This window comes from Sceloporus undulatus, chromosome 3, assembly GCF_019175285.1.
Source record: "Sceloporus undulatus isolate JIND9_A2432 ecotype Alabama chromosome 3, SceUnd_v1.1, whole genome shotgun sequence".
In the NCBI taxonomy this organism is placed as follows: Eukaryota; Metazoa; Chordata; class Lepidosauria; order Squamata; family Phrynosomatidae; genus Sceloporus; species Sceloporus undulatus.
The window spans coordinates 113,274,559-113,292,284 of NC_056524.1; the positions used below are offsets into that span (position 1 = coordinate 113,274,559).

Consider the following 17,726-nt stretch of genomic DNA (forward strand, 5'->3'; position numbering starts at 1 on the left):
GGGGGGGTCTGGACCCCCAGATCCCCCCCCCTGGCTACGTCCCTGCTGAGAGAGTGTGACCAGCCCAACTGTCACCCACTTGGTTTTTACATTTGAATGGGGGAATCAAACCCTGATCTCCAGAGTTGTAGTCCAACGCTCAAACTACTACACCATGATGGCTCTCACAATACATATACTACTTATATATAATCTGGATGTAAAATATTAAATTTAAAGAATCCTTTAACATCCAGCTTTTATCTGCATAGTTTAAATACACACAAATAAAAATGTTCATCAACTTCAACACTGTAAATAAGTCCACATATGCAAAGCTCAAGTGGGAGAGTCCTTAAGGAAAACCACAAGTCGTACATCTGGCTCCAGCCAGTTTTACTCAAATTATGGCCATCCTCACAGCCATAAAAAGGGTAAGTGTATTGTGCAAAAAGTCAGGAGGTTGGTCAGGTAGCCGCCCCCCAAATGTCAAAGGTTGAGCATAGATAGTCTGAACAATTGATACTCTGAATAAACAAAGCAATGAAGTAGAAACCAGTCACCCTCTTCATCCAGGCACAAGGCCATAGGGAGAAAAGATGGAGAGATCCAAGCAGGAATACTATGGAATGATCTTCCATTATTCCCTCCCTGTAATTCAAATACTGTGCAGACACATGTCCATTATTCAATGATTACAGTACAATTCATGCACCACAGTCAGGATTTTCATATTACCTCAAACACCAATGGCATCTGTTTATATAGGGATTGCAGTCTCAAGGTCTATATATACATTAAGATCCTATATGTCCCCTCTGTCACATTTTAAGTGTTTTTTCCATACCTAAAAGGAAGTTGCTTTAAGCTTCAGTTGAAAAAAGATTCTATACCCAGCTCCTTCTATTATCTCATTCCTGAAACATGCCTTGTTCCCTCTGTTTTAGAAGTGTAGTTCTTTTTGTAGCCAAAATGGCACAATCAATGCACAAGAGGGGCAGAGTAGGACTGGGGAAACCCCAATTTTTAGAGAAGTATAAAACAACCTTTAGGAAAATATTCTTGGGAGAGCCCTAGGACAACCCAATTAGAACTGTGTGCACTCACTGGTCACAGAATACTGATGGATAGTCAAGATATAGAGAAACAGTATAGAATTCCTGGAAGAGAGTACACCGATGACTGACTTGAACATGGGACTGGAATACTGCAAAGTGCAGAGGAAGGAATATCCTACTCTACAGAATCTACTATAAGCCCCAGTGGTTACAGAAAAAAATAAAATGTGACTCCCATTGACATTCTGCTTAACAAATGAACCATAAAATGAGAGTAGACATCATACATAATTTTTTTAAAAAACTCAAATCTTGATTGAAGAAGCTCACTTGCAAAACAATATCTCTAAAGGAAAGGGTTTTAAGATAGATGGCAAATAATATTGTCCTCTATTATGCTGAAAAATGAGTGTATCCTGCATAACTGCATGAGCTCTAGAAACTTACAACTAATACAGTCGTCCCTCCACTTTCGCAGGAGTTAGAGACGGAAGACCACTGCAAAAGTGAATAACTGAGGCCCCGTCCACCTTCGTCCCAGAAACAAACTCGCAAATAATCAAATTCATGAAAGTAAAAGCCACGAAAGAACACACTTGTCTGGATCCAAACTAGCACTTACTGAAGGGGAATCCTTTACTCCCCTTCTTCCACACTGTGGCTCCTGACAAAGGCCACTCCTAAGAGTCAGAATGAGGGCTCACATAAAGTATCTGTGAAAGGGGGTAGAATGACTTGTAGGGAGAGAAATGGAAGAATGCAACTAACAGAGGCAGGGGTCCTACTCAAACATGCTGTCTACCTCTGCCCTGTTTTGCTCTTGTCCTTCATCCAAATGCAACCTTGACTGTCTTTTCTACATGAAAAAAAATGAAGAAACAGAAAACACTGTAACTCCCTGAGTATGAAAGGGACAGATATTTACAATATTATTTTCCTTCCTTATATGGTACAATCTTTAACTTGATTTCCAAGTCAAAACTGGCTGCTGTTTCATAATTCTAGTGTAGGGCTGATGACTGCAAAGCTACCCATTGTGTTCTTTGGACTCTTTGCAAGGTTTTGTTAAATTCTCTGTTTCTGGACTGGGGGAGGGAGGGAGCCAAAGCTTCTTTCTTTTCATTTTTGCCCTAAAGCTGAGCAGAAGGGAGGGAACCTTAGCAATAGGGCTCAGATTTCTCCATGACTAGTCAGATTAATCTGTTTAATCAAGGATACACCTATAGTGGTCACCCATCATTAACTATTTTGGTAGGAACTGCTGTGAAAAGGGGGTCCAATAGCAAGGAAAGAAATCCCCCATCCCAGCCTTGTAATACTGATCTTTTGGCTTAACCACAAAATGATCAAGAGATGGTATACTACAAAGCTACAAGAAGAGTATTTTCTTCTGTAATGCACACCTTTCAATTTTTTAATTTAAAAAGCATCAATGGGTATTCCTTCTTGCCCACACAAGTTTACACTTTATCACATATGTGGCCTCCCTTCCTCACATTGTCGCATATGCTAGCATTAACCCCGTTTACCCACATTATAAACATGGACCGTAGATACTTTAGGCTAAGAAACAGCAGCTGATAAAAAGCCATTCAGGAGGCTTTAGAAACAGAAAAGTGCTATACTTTTCACTACACAACACTGACCAAGATCATCCAAGACAAAGCTTGCTTGGGTTGATAATCCACACACCCAGTTATATCCCAAATTCAAAATATGAAGAATTTTCTTTACATTAATTACATAATTTTCTTAAACTATTAGCTCCCAAAGAACCGTATTTAAGAATTCTAAACTGGAAAATTTGTCTACTTCATAAATCTGATGACTCCATTATTTACCCCATCCAAAATCATTTTAAACCCCTCCAGTTTCAAGAAAGGTTGATGTACAACACAAGGAGCAGGTTCACCCTTTAAAAAATCCAGAGATTCTTTGAATTATTCCATATTTGATGACCACCGTTTATATTACAATACAGACCCCAACTAATGATTTTAGATTGAATAGCATAAACACGATTATATCATCTGTTGGAAAAAATAAGACTGACCATGTCTTAGCATCTCACGCAAAGGTTTACAGAAATACAAGAAATACCATTAGAGCAGATTAAGGTTAATACAGTTTACATCCCATCTCTAATTTAAGTCTCTAAAGCGCTATTTATATCGCTAAATATTAAGGTATAAAGAGACTTAATGATCAGATTCTTCCAGTTCTGATGGCAACTGAGAATTTAAAAATTTAAATTATCACTTGTTCCATAGGGACTACTTATTACACAGTTAATTTAGTCAACAGCATCTTCTGAAAGGCATACAAATCTCACAATAGCCAATTTAAGAACTTACCAATTTCCCTTGCAATTCTGACAGCTTCATCTGCATCCTGTAAAAGCAGGAAATTAGACCGAACATTAATCCCATCAGCTACTGCACTGTGTCTCTAGGGCAGTTGTATATTGCACTACTGTCTCCTCTGATTCATTTAATGTTTGATTTTACAACCTTCTGACCCGCTTCATTCAGAGGAATGTAAAATTAATACCATAAGTGGAATGTAAATTTTAACTCATCACTGAATAACATTCAGGTTCTAAGCAAAGGAGAACCAGTTGACAGGGAAAACCAGCAGGACTACAGAAGGATTTCTCAAGTTGCTAGAATTATAGAATTTAGATGGTTTCACTGAGAAGTAAACATCAGGGCATTGTAACATGTCAACTGTCAGCTTACTCCCGTCCTCTCAGGTACATTCACGTGTTTTCCTAGATACAGTCAGCAGGGGGAGTTGAATCTCTATTGTTTAGCTAAGCATCTACATCAAAACAGGTCTTAAAATTCATTGAAAGATTCAAATGTAATATTCACAGGAAACGACTGTTTACTTGTTTTACCTTTTTTGACCCGAAAATAACTTTGACACAGAATTGACTCACAGATTCAAAATTATAGATATTAATGAATTTGGTATTTTATTATTATTAATGTTATTTTATATCCCAGCTTTTCCCCAAAAAACGGGACTCAAAGCTACTTACAAATTAAGACAAATACAATATAGCAAAAACAAAAAACAATTTAATAAATAAACTATCAATAACATTAAAGACAATTGATTTTTTTTTTGACAGAAAACAAATCAGTAGATTCACTCCCAGTTAGAATTGGTAACTTACAACATTAAACTTTACAATTAAAACATTTAATTTGACACACAGATGGAAAAATTATCTAACAATACAGATAGTAAGCATGGCTGAAATAAACTAGTCCATGTAATGATGATAATAATTATTATTATTATTATTATTATTATTATTTATATCCTGCCGCTCCCTACGGATCAAGGCGGGTTAGTACACACACAGTCAACACTACATAATCCCCTATCCCCTTATCTTAAAATAAAACCAACAACATTATAAAATACAGATTAAAATTAGTTAAAAATAAACCTAATTGAAGTGGGACAACTTGGGGGCAAACCGGGGCTATCTATATCAATGTAGTGGGGGGTCAGTCTGGAAAGGCCTGCTGGAAGAGATTTGTCTTGATAGCCTTTTGTACAGTGCAATACAGTCTTCTAACTGAAACCATTAACTCACTCATTCAAGAGTATCAAGTGAATAGTATAGAGAGGATAATTTAAAAAATACAGTCAAATTTAGTTCATAATTTCTCAGTGGTTAGTGAACAGAATACTGACATAAAACTATTCGCATAGGTAAGTTAACTTTCCCTTAACCAACAAAATACATTTCCTTTATGCGTTATATATGAAGAGAGCCACCATGGTGTAACTGTTTGAGCACTTCATATGACTCTGGAGACCAGAGTTCAAATCCCCACTCAGCTATGGAAATCCATTGGGTGACCTTGGGCAAGTCCGCTCTCTCAGCCTCAGAGGAAGGCAAGGGAAACCACCTCTGAATAAATCTTGCCAAGAAACCCCTGTGATAGGGCGGCCTTAGGACTGCCCTAAATCAGACACAACTTGAAAGCATAGAACATTCTCCTCCTCCTCCTTGTTGTTGTTGTTGTTGTTGTCAGTGTCAAGCCTCAGAAATCCATCCATATTTGAGTACACCGAGAGATTTAAGTGAACATTATGTCTGGAAACTCCTAATTGCTCTATGTGCCTGGTCTGTGGTGGTGACTTTTGAACATTAAAATGAAAACTGACATTTTGAACATTTGAAAGACTTTTTTTCTTGCTTTTTTTAAAGAACCCAATAAGCACTCGTCGTCCGCAAAAAGTTTTTAAAACACTCTGGAGGATTTCATACCTGCCTCCTTTTTTGCCAAACAATAAAACAAAATTTTCTTAGTACTGACTAAGAGTCTGATGAAGAATAAGGAAACTGGTACAGGAAGTTGTCAGAAAATTTAATTTCCTTTCATTAGCTAGTCTGCTCCACAAATCGGTGCTTGTTAAGTTCAAAGCAACCCTGAAAGCAACATCAGCTTTAAGTCTTTCTTTTTTAAAAAACTTCAAGCAGGCACATCTGTTAATGAGATCTACCAAACAACAATTGTTTTTAAGCCAAAGATAAGTCTACCAAAAATGAATAAAATCAAGGTTTACTATTACACCTTGTTGCCTTCTACAACCTTGCAACCTCCACACACTTCAAGTTTTAGTTTAGAAGGATTTTTTAAAATGCAAGAAAAGGGTCATTTAAGAATGTAGTGGTTTCCACACATTGAGTCTGAAGGTTCTTTGTTCCTCTCTGTGACAGTTATGCGAGAATACTTCCCCTTAATAGCCTCTCTGTCAGGAAGTGTTAAACCTGCCAAATGCAGACAATTAGAGCCTCTTGAATAAAATGCAGGAAGAGTGATGACTGATGAAGAGCCTCGATTAGAGCCAAGGAGGAAACTTTTACATTTCTTTTCTCTTGCAAATTCAGACACATATTTGCTCAACAGAATCTTAAAATAAAAGCCATCCCCCTCCCCACTCCATTTAGTTTCCTATAAACAAGTGGGTAGCTGGTATATTGTTCCAGCCCATAAGAAGGCAATCTGCGTTTTATCTCAAGGGAACCCATAGACCTGCGCTATTTGTATACATGCTAACCAAAATTGAAATGTTAAAATACACAATCTGCAGTTTTGAAGCCTTCATAAAACTGAAGAGTCATTGGTGTACTCCAGCTGATGTTTAGGCACTTTGTTTCTGTTGTGTGTCTTCAAAGCTTTTCTGACTTATGGCAACCCCAATGTGAACTATCATGAATTTTCTTGGCAAAATTTATTCCAATGACATTTACCATTGCCCTCCTCCACAAGGAGAGTACTGTATGGCTTGCCCAAGGCTCTCCAGAAGGTTTCCATAGCCAAGCAAGGATTCAAACCCTGGTCTCCCAGAGTCTGAACCCAATACGTAAACAACTACACCATGCTGGCTCTCTTATTTAGACACTACATGAATCTATGTACTGTATCTGTAGAAGCATTACAAGTATTACCTATAATGCACATATATGCAACACTGAGTAATACAATTGACATCTGTGACTTTATAAGAAGCCTTCATAGGACACTCTTTCTTGACCTCTTATATACCATCAGTAGAAAGAGCTCAAGATATCAATCATTTCTTTGTTACATTCCAAAAAAATCCATCGACACTTATAAGCCACTCTGAGTCCCAGTTCTGGGAAAAGAGTGGAATACAAATAATAATTAAATAAAAATCACTACTTATATCAGTGGTTCTCAACCTTCCTAATGGTGTGACTCTTTATTATAGTTCCTCATGTTGTGGTGACCCCCCAGCCATAAAATTATTTTCATTGCTATATGCAAATATGTGTTTTCTGAAAGGGTCATTCGACCCCCAAAGGGGTCCCGACCCACAGGTTGGGAACCACTGACTTATATGAAGAGGTTGCTTACCTGAAACTGTGGTTCTTCCAATGGTCATCTGTGCCTTCACACATATGGGTTTATGTTCGCACAGGCCCATTTGTGTGAGATACAGAGACCATGAAGAAGAACATTTATTAACATATTACTGATGCACTAAAGCACAGTGGGCAATATGGCCATGAGCTGCACTTGCCCTCCCCTGGCTTTGTTTTGTAGTCCTCAACCCATCCAAAAAACCCAGAGTACCCTTCTTCTGACCAAAAATAAATATGAACTTTTATCTCCTGCAAATCTCAAGAGTGGAAATATACCTTTTTAACTGGTTGGACTCCCTCCTCCATATCAATTAATATTAAAAATCTATCAGTTTTTCCAAAACCAGAAGTGGACTTCCAAATACTTCCAATTTGGGGTAGGGGGATCTCTGGCAGTTCATCTTCCCCCTCATCCCAGATCCCAGAAGCAGGTCACTAGGCCTGTTGTAGCTGCCCATCTATGTTATAAAGGAGAATTTATTAAGTGGCGTAAGTCATATTATGGATGATTTTAAAAGTAATTCAACAATCTTTTTTTAAAAAATTGATTTTACACTCCACCAAACACCGAAGTAAATCTACACCTATTCATCTAGTGCTATTCATAGATATAGCCGTGTTAGTCTGTAGAGTCAGTATATAGAGAGATCTTGTAGCACCTTTGCTATATGCATCTGAGTAAGTAGACTGAAGTCTACAAAAGCGAATGCTGCCAACTTCTTTATTTCAGTTAGTATCAAAGGTGCTACAAGATCTCTCTACATACTAGTAAACATGCAAGGGTAAGCTGTGTTGGCCATTTAGTGAATTCAAAGAAAAATTCACCAAACAGTGATACCTTTATTGGCCAACCAAAATGCACAATATACTTGTTCTAAGTTTTTGAAGTTCCACTGGCTTCTTCACCAAGCAAAATGTTACATACCAAACAAGAGAAAAGTTAGAGATGTTAGCCTTCAACCAAGGTAAAACAATTTTTTCTTCTCAAATTTGGGCCCAGATTGGCATATTTTATCTCAACATCTATCAAAATGTTCCTGTTGCAAAAACATGAAGGCTTCTTGAGGGATCCATTGTCCTTTGCATACAAGGAGGCCTGTGGCCTTACAGGAATGGAAACATATTGGAATGCAAAAAAGGAGTCCTTGTTGATATGCAAATGGACTTTAAATTTCCTGGACTTTGCCCAATTGCTGCACGGCCAGAGGAAGAGGGACCAGCCTGCTAAAGATACACTCCCCATACCAATGGATGCAAGCTGCAGGAAAAGAGATTCCATTGCAACATTAGGAGGAACTTCCTGACAGTAGGGGCTGTTCGACAGTGGAACACACTCCCTTGGAGGTCTTTAAGCAGAGGCTGGATGGCCATCTGTCGGGTATGCTTTGATTGGGATTTCCTGCATGGCAGAGGGTTGGACTGGATGGCCCTTGTGGTCTCTTCCAACTCTACGATTCTATGGTTCTATGATTCTATGATTCTACCATCTTAACTAAGGACAGAAACAACAAAATGCAGTCTAGCAGTAGTGATAGGGAGACAAGTTGCCTCTCCCTGGTGCAGGAGGTGGTAGGTACCCTTAACAGCAGAACAAACAGAGATGTCAAGCATATTCCATGCACTTCGATCATAGAAAACCCAACCTGCCATAACAAGAGACAATATGCTAGTTTAGAATAAGACTGAGAAAACATTTAATAAAAAATAAAATGGGGAAATGCAGTTCACTATTTTTAAAAAGTTTTTTACCTTAACTACCCCATCATAACCAGGTATCGTGTTGACTTTTGCATTCTTGGCTAGGAGTTTGCTTTCTATCTTGTCCCCCATTGCCTGAATAGCATGCATGTCTGGTCCAATGAAAGTGATGTCTTCAGACTCCTGAGGAGAAAATGAACACAACAACATTTATTCATAAAAAAAATGAAATACTATGATGACATTTTGCATTAAAATATCCCAAATTTATGTGACATAACTTAAGCCAGTACATTAAAAATGTATATGAGTTTGTTAAGCCTATAAAGAACACAGGTTCAACGCTCCTATAATTACTCTTTGTGTAAATCAAAGCCAGACTAAGGAAAAATTGTAAATTATTCCAGCTTGAACATTTGCAGGATCCCTTGGGTGAGAGGGAAAGCAGTTAACTCATGATTCAAGGAGCCACAAGTGGCTTACAAAGATATGTTCTCTAATACAGTTTAAAGATTTCATTTTGTATTCTTTAACATAAGCCTCACAGAAAACGGAAATGAAATTCCTCCTCTAAGTGTGCAAGGCATACCAGATAGACTTTTAAAATACTTGCATCCTGCACATATACTCAAAGGTTTAACTAGATATCAACTTACTGAGGAGACAAGTATTATAACCTGATTCTACTCACTGTACTTCGGGTCCACTTTAACCTAACATCCTAATGAGGCTTTAAAAACAGGCCGTATTTGTTTCCATCTAACAAATCTTACTAAGAAAACCTAAGTGATAGATTCACCTTAGGGCTGTTATAAGTCAGAAACAACTTGAAATCACAGAACAACAACAACAACATCGCACTACTGTATCCCAGTTCACCAACTATTCTTATAATACATTTTTATTATAGCTACTTCTATTACAATATAGCCCCCACCCAGATTGTTTTCTTCTTACCATGAACCTAATATATATACAACTGCAGCACCCATAATACATCACCACTAGCTATACTGGCTAGAGCTGATGGAAAATGCAGTGCAACATTTAAAATATCAGATGTTTCTCATCACTATTTTGGAGTTTATTTTATCCTTGAAAAACAGTGTTGATATTACCATAAATACTGTACTCCAAAAGTTAAACGGTAGGTAAAGCATGGTGAGGGAATTCATGCATGTTTCCATGGTTTTTTCTACCAAATTATTTGAACTGTGGGACTTTTTGCAAATCTGATCTCAGACAACAAAACCACTGACCACATGTTCTCAAAAATCCTGTTTACTGGTCTGTTTTATGGCAGACCAAACATTCATGAAGTAGCATATCAATACAGAAGCCAAAACATTAATTACTTAAGATCATTTTAAAATGCTTGATATTAGCATTAAAATCTGATCTCTCATCACTGAAAAGTACTGTTTCAAATAATTAACATTTACCTATCAATGCAATTCTAATAATACATTTACATAATGCTACAGGCTTCCATCTAGCGATATATTTCCATGTGGCACTGGGAAATAAAACACATGAAGGAGGAGGTGTGAATCATAGAATCATAGAGTTGGAAGAGACCACAAGGGCCATCCAGTCCAACCCCCTGCCATGCAGGAAATCCAAATGTGAGGAAGTAAGGGCTGAGGAAGGGAGAGTTGGAGAGGGCGGGAGCGATCAGGTGGAAGGAGCTAAGAGAGGGGCTACTCGAGAGGAAGGGAGAAAGGAGGAGGAGCCGGGGAGTGAGATAAAAGGAGAGGAGCAGCTGTGCGCGGGAGGAAGGAAACGCGGAAGAGGGGGACGCGGAGAGGCGGTCGGGCGAGGGAAAGAGAAGGTGACTCATAGCCCTCGGAGAGTGGGGAGGCCGGTGTCTCTACAGAGCCGGCATAGTCCCCGACCTCTTGGCCCTCATGAAACTGTTCAACTCCGGGACCCCAGAGAGGAAGGTGATTTCCCACTCCAGGAAGAAGAGGGTTGGGGAAAGTCTACCTCTCCTAGCCTGGTAAAGGAGTGGTGGGACAGCAAAGGGGAGCGTTGGGAGCAAGGCCCCGAGCCAGGTACTTGGGAGAAAGCGGACCGAGAACCCTTGGAGAAGCATTCTGGTGGAAGACCTCGGGACGCATAGACTCGGATACCTTTTCTACAAGGCTGAACTTCTTTTGAACTGGATGAGGAAAGAGTTCTGTATATAGTTGGACTGTGTCAAGTTAGTCCGAAGTTATTTTGTCACTGTTTTTGTTTGCATTAAAGAGCACCAGAGTTGTAGCAAACTGGTTCTCTAGGCTGTTTGTTACCTTGCAAGAGACGTGACTCAGCTACTACAAATCCCATCATGCAACCCGCGACGCCGGCCCCGCCCACACCAAATCAAAGCATCCCCGACAGATGGCCATCCAGCCTCTGCTTAAAGACCTCCAAAGAAGGAGACTCCACTACACTCCGAGGGAGTTTGTTCTACTGTCGAACAGCCCTTACTGTCAGGAAGTTCCTCCTAATGTTGAGGTGGAATCTCTTTTCCTGCAGCTTGCATCCATTGGTATGTTCTCTCCTCAATGTGACACCCCTTCAAATATTTAAACAGGGCTATCATATCACCTCTTAATCTTCTTTTCTCCAGGCTAAACATCCCCAGCTCCCTAAGTCGTTCTTCACAGGGCATGGTTTCCAGATCCTTCACCATTTTAGTTGCCCTCCTTTGGACATGCTCCAGTTTCTCAATGTCCTTTTTGAATTGTGGTGTCCAGAACTGGACACAATATTCCAGGTGGGGGCTGACCAAAGAAGAATACAGTGGCACTATTACTTGTCTTGATCTAGACACTATACTTCTGTTGATGCAGCCTAAAATTGCATTGGCTTTTTTAGATGCTGCATCGCACTGTTCACTCATGTTCAACTTGTGGTCCACTTGGACTCCAAGATCCCTTTCACATGTAGTTTCATTCAGCCAGGTGTCCCCCATCCTATATCTGTGCATTTTATTTTTCCGCCCTAAGTGCAATACCTTACATTTTTCCGTGTTGAATTTCATTTTGTTAGCTTTGGCCCAGCTTTCTAATCTATTCAGGTCATTTTGAATTTTGATCCTGTCCTCTGGAGTATTAGCTATTCCTCCTAATTTGGTGTCATCTGAAAATTTGATAAGTATGCTCCCAATTCTGTCATCCAGGTCATTGATAAAGATGTTGAATAACACTGACCCCAGGACAGAGCCCTGTGGGACCCCACTGGCTCTTCCACTACAGATCAGTATTTGTAGCATCAGGAGCAGCAGCAGTATCCATAACTTCCACTTAGTCCAAAGCAACACTCCACAAACAGACCTTTCCTGTCCCCCTTCCTCTATCCTCAACAAGGTAGCCTCCAACTAACAAGCTTTCTCATCCCTCTGCTGCCCCTTCACATTCCCAGTCAATCAGCATTAGGAAAAATAAGTGACTACAAGTGTGACCCAAGATGCTTGCTTTGTTCAGTGCAGAGGAGGGCTTGTTGATTCAAGCAAGGCCTGTCAGTTGAGATTGTTGTGACAGCAGGAAGAACAGGGTACTGGTGCACCTATACCTGTTAAAGAAAGCAACTGATGTTGCTTTGGATGATGCTTGAAAAGGCCCAATTAGTTGCGTAAGTATGTGACACATGAATGTAATGCCCCAGTAAATCTTGACAAGAGACAAGATAATACTGCACTACACTGTTATAGCACTATTATTCCACTTTTACAGCTATGACTGTCTCCTGTGGCATTCTGGGGTTTGTAGTTTAGTGAGGCCTAAGAGGTTTCTGGCTGAGAATTCTGAATGTACTTTCCAAAACTGCAAATCCCAGTATTCCACAAGATATAGCAGTAAAAGTGGGATAATAGCACTACAACAGTGTAGTACAGTATTGTCAACAGATGAAGTGTAGTCCCATATTTCATCTTTAAAAAACGTAAGTGAAAGAGAGGTCCCTATTGCAATCTACTGCCATCTTCTATTTTCTAATCTTCTGAGGCTTCAGCTCCATCATGTCTATTCAGCACTCTGCTGCCAGAATTATCCATTTCTTTAATAGTCTCCCTAAAATTATAATGCTTTTCCTTAAATTCCTACCTTGGTTTCTAGTCCACACATGGATCCAGCATAAGATACTCATCCTTCAGGACCCATTTAATCTTGTTAACATTTCTTTTCTTCCTCTAAATCCACAAACCTTAGCAATCTAAAGGTTTCCGGCTTGACTCTATCCTTTTTCCTTTGCTGCTTCTTATGTCTGAAACTGCCTTTCAGAAAACCTTTGTGCAACCACCTACTGTATCTTATCTCTGTTAATTCCTCCTCAAACTAAATCTTTCAGAGAAGGCTTTCAAACAAACTCCCTTTCAGGAGTATTTATAAGGCAAAATAATATAATTGAAACCATCACATTTTCTTTCCTGATTAATCCTGTTTATATCACCTTTCACTTTCCCTGCAGATTATAGATTGTAGCTAACAGGCCTCTCAAGATATGGATCTGTGAATACTGCTTCACATACTTAGATGGCACTATACTGAAACCTATCCCATCAAGATTTCAAGACTTCCAGCTTCAGAGGAACAAATCCCATACCACCTTTTCTGCCAAGGAATCTATGTGCATTTGCAAAAGTTTCTGTAAAGTGTTTCTGGGTACACAGCCATTTCCCAACAGGTGCTAAGTAGACTTGTTTGGTCTCCCCAGTATAAATGAATTCCTGAATACAGTCTATAGTAAGAGGAGTTTGTAACAGACATTATAGAAATGCCTTGCATATCTTCTTTTTCACACAATACAGAAACACCACTGCTTTTTTAAAAAAAAATCAGTAAAGATGACATCTTCCTTGCAAAAATTAAGAGATAATGAGAAGAATTCAATTAGCCTTCTATGTTCATATGAAGTCCTGAACTCTTCCCAGAAGTCAAGATTGTGGAACTGAGGCTGTTGTACTTTGGCCATATCATATGAAAGCATAACTAGCTAGAAAAGGTGATAATGCTAGGGAAGGTGGATGGCAGTAGAAAGAGAGCAAGACCACATGCCAAATGGATGGACTCAAGCAGGGGTGGCATGGGCTTGAATTTACAGGACCTAAGCAGAGCAGTGGAAGATAGGGGGTCTTGGAGATGTGTCATCCACAGGGTCCCCATGAGTTAGGACCAACTTGAGGGCAATTAATAACAACTAATGGAATCCTAGCTAAATTCTCATTGTTATTCAATTCCTATAATATATTCAATAAGGAAATGCAAACTCAAGGCTAGACTTTCAAAAATCAATGTTGAAATACCAATAGTTAGTCTGAAAGGCCAATCAATTTCTGCACTCTGCACTCTGGAAGCCCTATATATTTCTGACACAGGCCCAACACCACCTCTTAGTAAGAGTTTGAGAGAACCAGTTCTGCAAATTTTCCAACAAAGGCCACATTCCCACTAGCCCATTTACCCTGGATGGAACTGGGTAGATCCGGGTCGCCCCCTCCCGAATCTCTCTGGAAGCAAGTGCCCACTATAATTTACCTTAATCAGGGTAATTTAACCCTGAATGCCATTGCAGCTCTTTGCAGAGAGTTCACATTTGCAGATACTGGTTTAAAAGAAGGCTCCTTTGCCGTCAATCAAATTCAGTTCCGCTTTCATCAAAGGTGACGTTTCCTACAGCAATGGGGCAACCGGATGGGTGCTTCCCCCCTTTTTTAAAAAAAAACTGGCGGCAATGTGCACATATTTTGTCAAATTTAAAAACCTCCAGGTGTGTGTGTGTGTGTTGTGTGTATTTGGGTCACTATAGATTATGGATTTTCCTCTGCCTCTGTTTTGAACTCCAAAATGCAATCTAATGCCATCTCTGCATCATCCCTCCTTGCGACCCCTGAATGCCTCATACACATATGATGATGATGATGATGATGATGATGATGATGATGATGATGATGATAAATTCCTCACCTTGGAATGCTATCTCTGCATCCTTTGCTTTCCCTCAGCCACACCAGAATTCCTTACAGACACATACAGTAGCAAAAGTATTCTGTATCAATTTGCCAAATTGAAAGAGAAACATTTGTAACATTCACATTGTAGCATTCGCATATAAAAAATAATTTAGAAAAAAAGCCTCTTACAAAGTGAGGTGCCGGGCTGGGAGCAAGCTAATGCAAGGGAAATGTAGCACAAGCAGACACATTCTATGTATCTACCTGTAGAAAAAGTATTCGCATAGTCTGTCAAAATAACATTCCAAAAATAGGCATGTTCCATTCCCTGCCCTCCCTCTGACCTAATTCCCTCCCCTGAACTTGACCCTTCACCCTGCTCCTTCTTCCTCCTCCTTCATGATTCTGCCCTTCATGGCCCCCTTCTTTCCCCTGGCTCCTTCTTCTTCCTCCTCCTCCTCCTCCTTCACCCTGATGAAGGGGAGCCATGTTCTACCCTCCGTCCTCCCTTTGACCTAAACCCCTCCCCTGAACTTGACCCGATTATGATCAGGGACAAGTTCATATTTGCCGGACCCAGTTTTTCTCAAAAGATACAGCTTTTACTCCGCTTTCAAAAGACCTGCACCAAGGGGCATTTACCCCTGAATGGGTGTGAAAGCCTCATTTTTGCTTGTGGAAGGATCAGGGCCAATATGAACTTCCCATGGTTAATCCAGGTTCTGATCTGGGGTAAAAGGTAATCTGAATGGCCCCAAAGTCTACTATAGTTAGAAAGCCTGGTAGATGAAGGGAATGTTGTGGATGTAGCATATCTTGATTTCAGTAACGCCTTTGATAAGGTCCCTCATGATATTCCTTTTTAAAAACTAGTAAAATACAGTGCTTCCTCGGGTTACGAAATTAATTCGTTCCGCGGCCGCTTTCGTAACCCGAAAAGCCTTCGTAAGCTGAAATGCCATAGGCGCTAATGGGGAAAAGCCGCGATTCCGTGTGAAATAGCGCCGAAAAGCACCAAAAAAATTTTCGTAACCCGAAAAAACATTCGTAACCCGGAACAATTATTTCCTATGGGATTTTTTCGTATCCCGGAAATTTCGTAACCTGGGTATTTCGTATCCCGAGGTACCACTGTATGGGCTAGACAATGCAGCCATTTGGTGGTTTTGTAACTGGTTGATTGACCAACCAAAGCCAAAGGGTACTCAACAACGGCTCCTCCTCATCCTGGAAAGAAGTTACTAGTGAGGTGTCAGAGGGTTCTGTCCTGGGTCCAGTGCTATTCAACATATGTATCATTAACTTTGATGAAAGAATAGAGGGCATAGTTATCAAACTTGCAGATGACACTAAATTGGTGGTGATGGTGGGGTAGCTAATCCTCCAGAGGACAGGATCAGAATACAAAATAACCTTAATAGATTAGAAAGCTTGGTCAAAACTAACAAGGTGACATTCAACAGGGAAAAAGGTAAGGTACTACACTTGGGCAGTAAAAATGAAATACACAAATACAGGATGGGTGGCACCTGGCTTGATGGCAGTACATGCAAAAGGGATCTAGGGGTCTTAGTGGACCATAGACTAAACATGAGTCAGCAGTATGATAAAGCAGCTAAAAAACCAAAGCAACTCTAGGCTCCATCAATAGGAGTATAGTGTCTAGATCAACAGAAGTAATAGTACCACTCTGCTCTGCTTTGGTCAGACCTCACCTGGAACGCTGTGTCCAGTTCTGGGCACCACAGTTCAACAAGGCTGTGGAGAAGCTGGAGAATGTCCAGAGGAGGGTCACTAAAATAGTGAAAGATCTGGAAACCATGCCCTATGAGGAGCAGCTTAGGGAGCTGGGTATGTTTAGCCTGGAGAAGAGAAGGTTAAAAGGTGATGTGATAGCCATGTTTGAATCTGAAAGGGATATCATATTGAGGATGGAGCAATCTTTTCTATGCTGCTCCAGAGAGTAGGACGCAGAGCAATGGGTTCAAACAGGAAAAGAGATTCCAGCTAAACATTACAAAGAACAAAGTACAGTTCCTTTCCTTTCAAAACTGGACAAGCAACAGAGAGGTGTGAAAATGTACTCAGTGGCACAGGGGACCACATTTAACACAACCTATGAGAAGGTTGTGCTGAAAAGAACTGCTTGAGCAACTATGTTTATGCTACTGTAGTGTGCTCCAAGAGGATTCCAGTCAGATACAGTAAATTTAATGTATCCATTATGAACACTGTACTTTCCCAAGACAGCTTTTTAAATGCTGGACAAGCCCATTTAAACTAGTATGAAAGACTTGGAATTGCATATAAGTCTCTTCATAGTTTAGGTGGAGACAAAGTGAAACATGTTAAGAATTTTCTAGAGATGGTTTCCATACAGCATTTCTTCAGTACTTGGCATGAAATCAGTCATAGGCTTTACATAATAAAAGAGATCTGTGGAACTAATCCTAGAAACCTCTTTCTGTGTATTAACACCTCCAGGCGACAGTGAAGACAAAATGCTTCATTTGCATCCTTAAACATTAGAAACTGAGAATGAACCTTTTCAACTGCAAATGTTATTGCATCTACATTTCCAGCAGAGGATAGGGGAGCTTAAAGAGTCTACTTAGTTTTACATTAACTTCTCTCTGTCTTGGTACCACTGAACAATACAAAAAGAGGAGAAAGAAGAGGTAGATGTTGGTGGCTGAACATCTGGTCACTTGCTCATAATAATCCTTAAAGAGAATACAGTATTTATTAAGTACAACACAGTTACCCTCTTGGCAATGCACATATGAGGCCTTCTTGATGGGTGCAGAATTCAATCAACTGACATTCCCTCATGCACCACTTGTGTCTTTATATATAATTTAGGATTACATGTGCTTTTTCACACTGATCAACACCCAGCATCCCTAGAGTAGCTACACCACTCAAGATTTTCTCATGACATTCACAGACAGGTGACTGGATCCCCAACAGAATGAACCAAGTTTAGACAAGAAAAGAAAACTAAACTCCAAGAAAATATCTTGCAAAGGCAAGGCCTCAGGACTAATGGCCTTATACTGTGTAAAGCCACTGGTCTAACTTGACAAAAGCTATCCACGTTGGCAGGCAACAGCTCTACAAGTCCCAGACAAAGAGAAAGGAC

The 17,726-nt window shown here is 39.9% G+C and overlaps 1 protein-coding gene across 1 annotated transcript in view; it reads right to left on the reverse strand.

The window, feature by feature from the left end:
• PCCA (propionyl-CoA carboxylase subunit alpha) overlaps positions 1 to 17,726 on the reverse strand; it is a 305,865-nt gene that overhangs the window by 197,482 nt on the left and 90,657 nt on the right. The window contains exons 7-8 of the mRNA XM_042457614.1: positions 8,701 to 8,832; positions 3,392 to 3,428 (exon numbers count right to left, since the gene is read on the reverse strand). Coding sequence (XP_042313548.1) covers positions 3,392 to 3,428; positions 8,701 to 8,832 — 169 coding nt within the window. The remainder of the gene's footprint in view (positions 1 to 3,391; positions 3,429 to 8,700; positions 8,833 to 17,726) is intronic.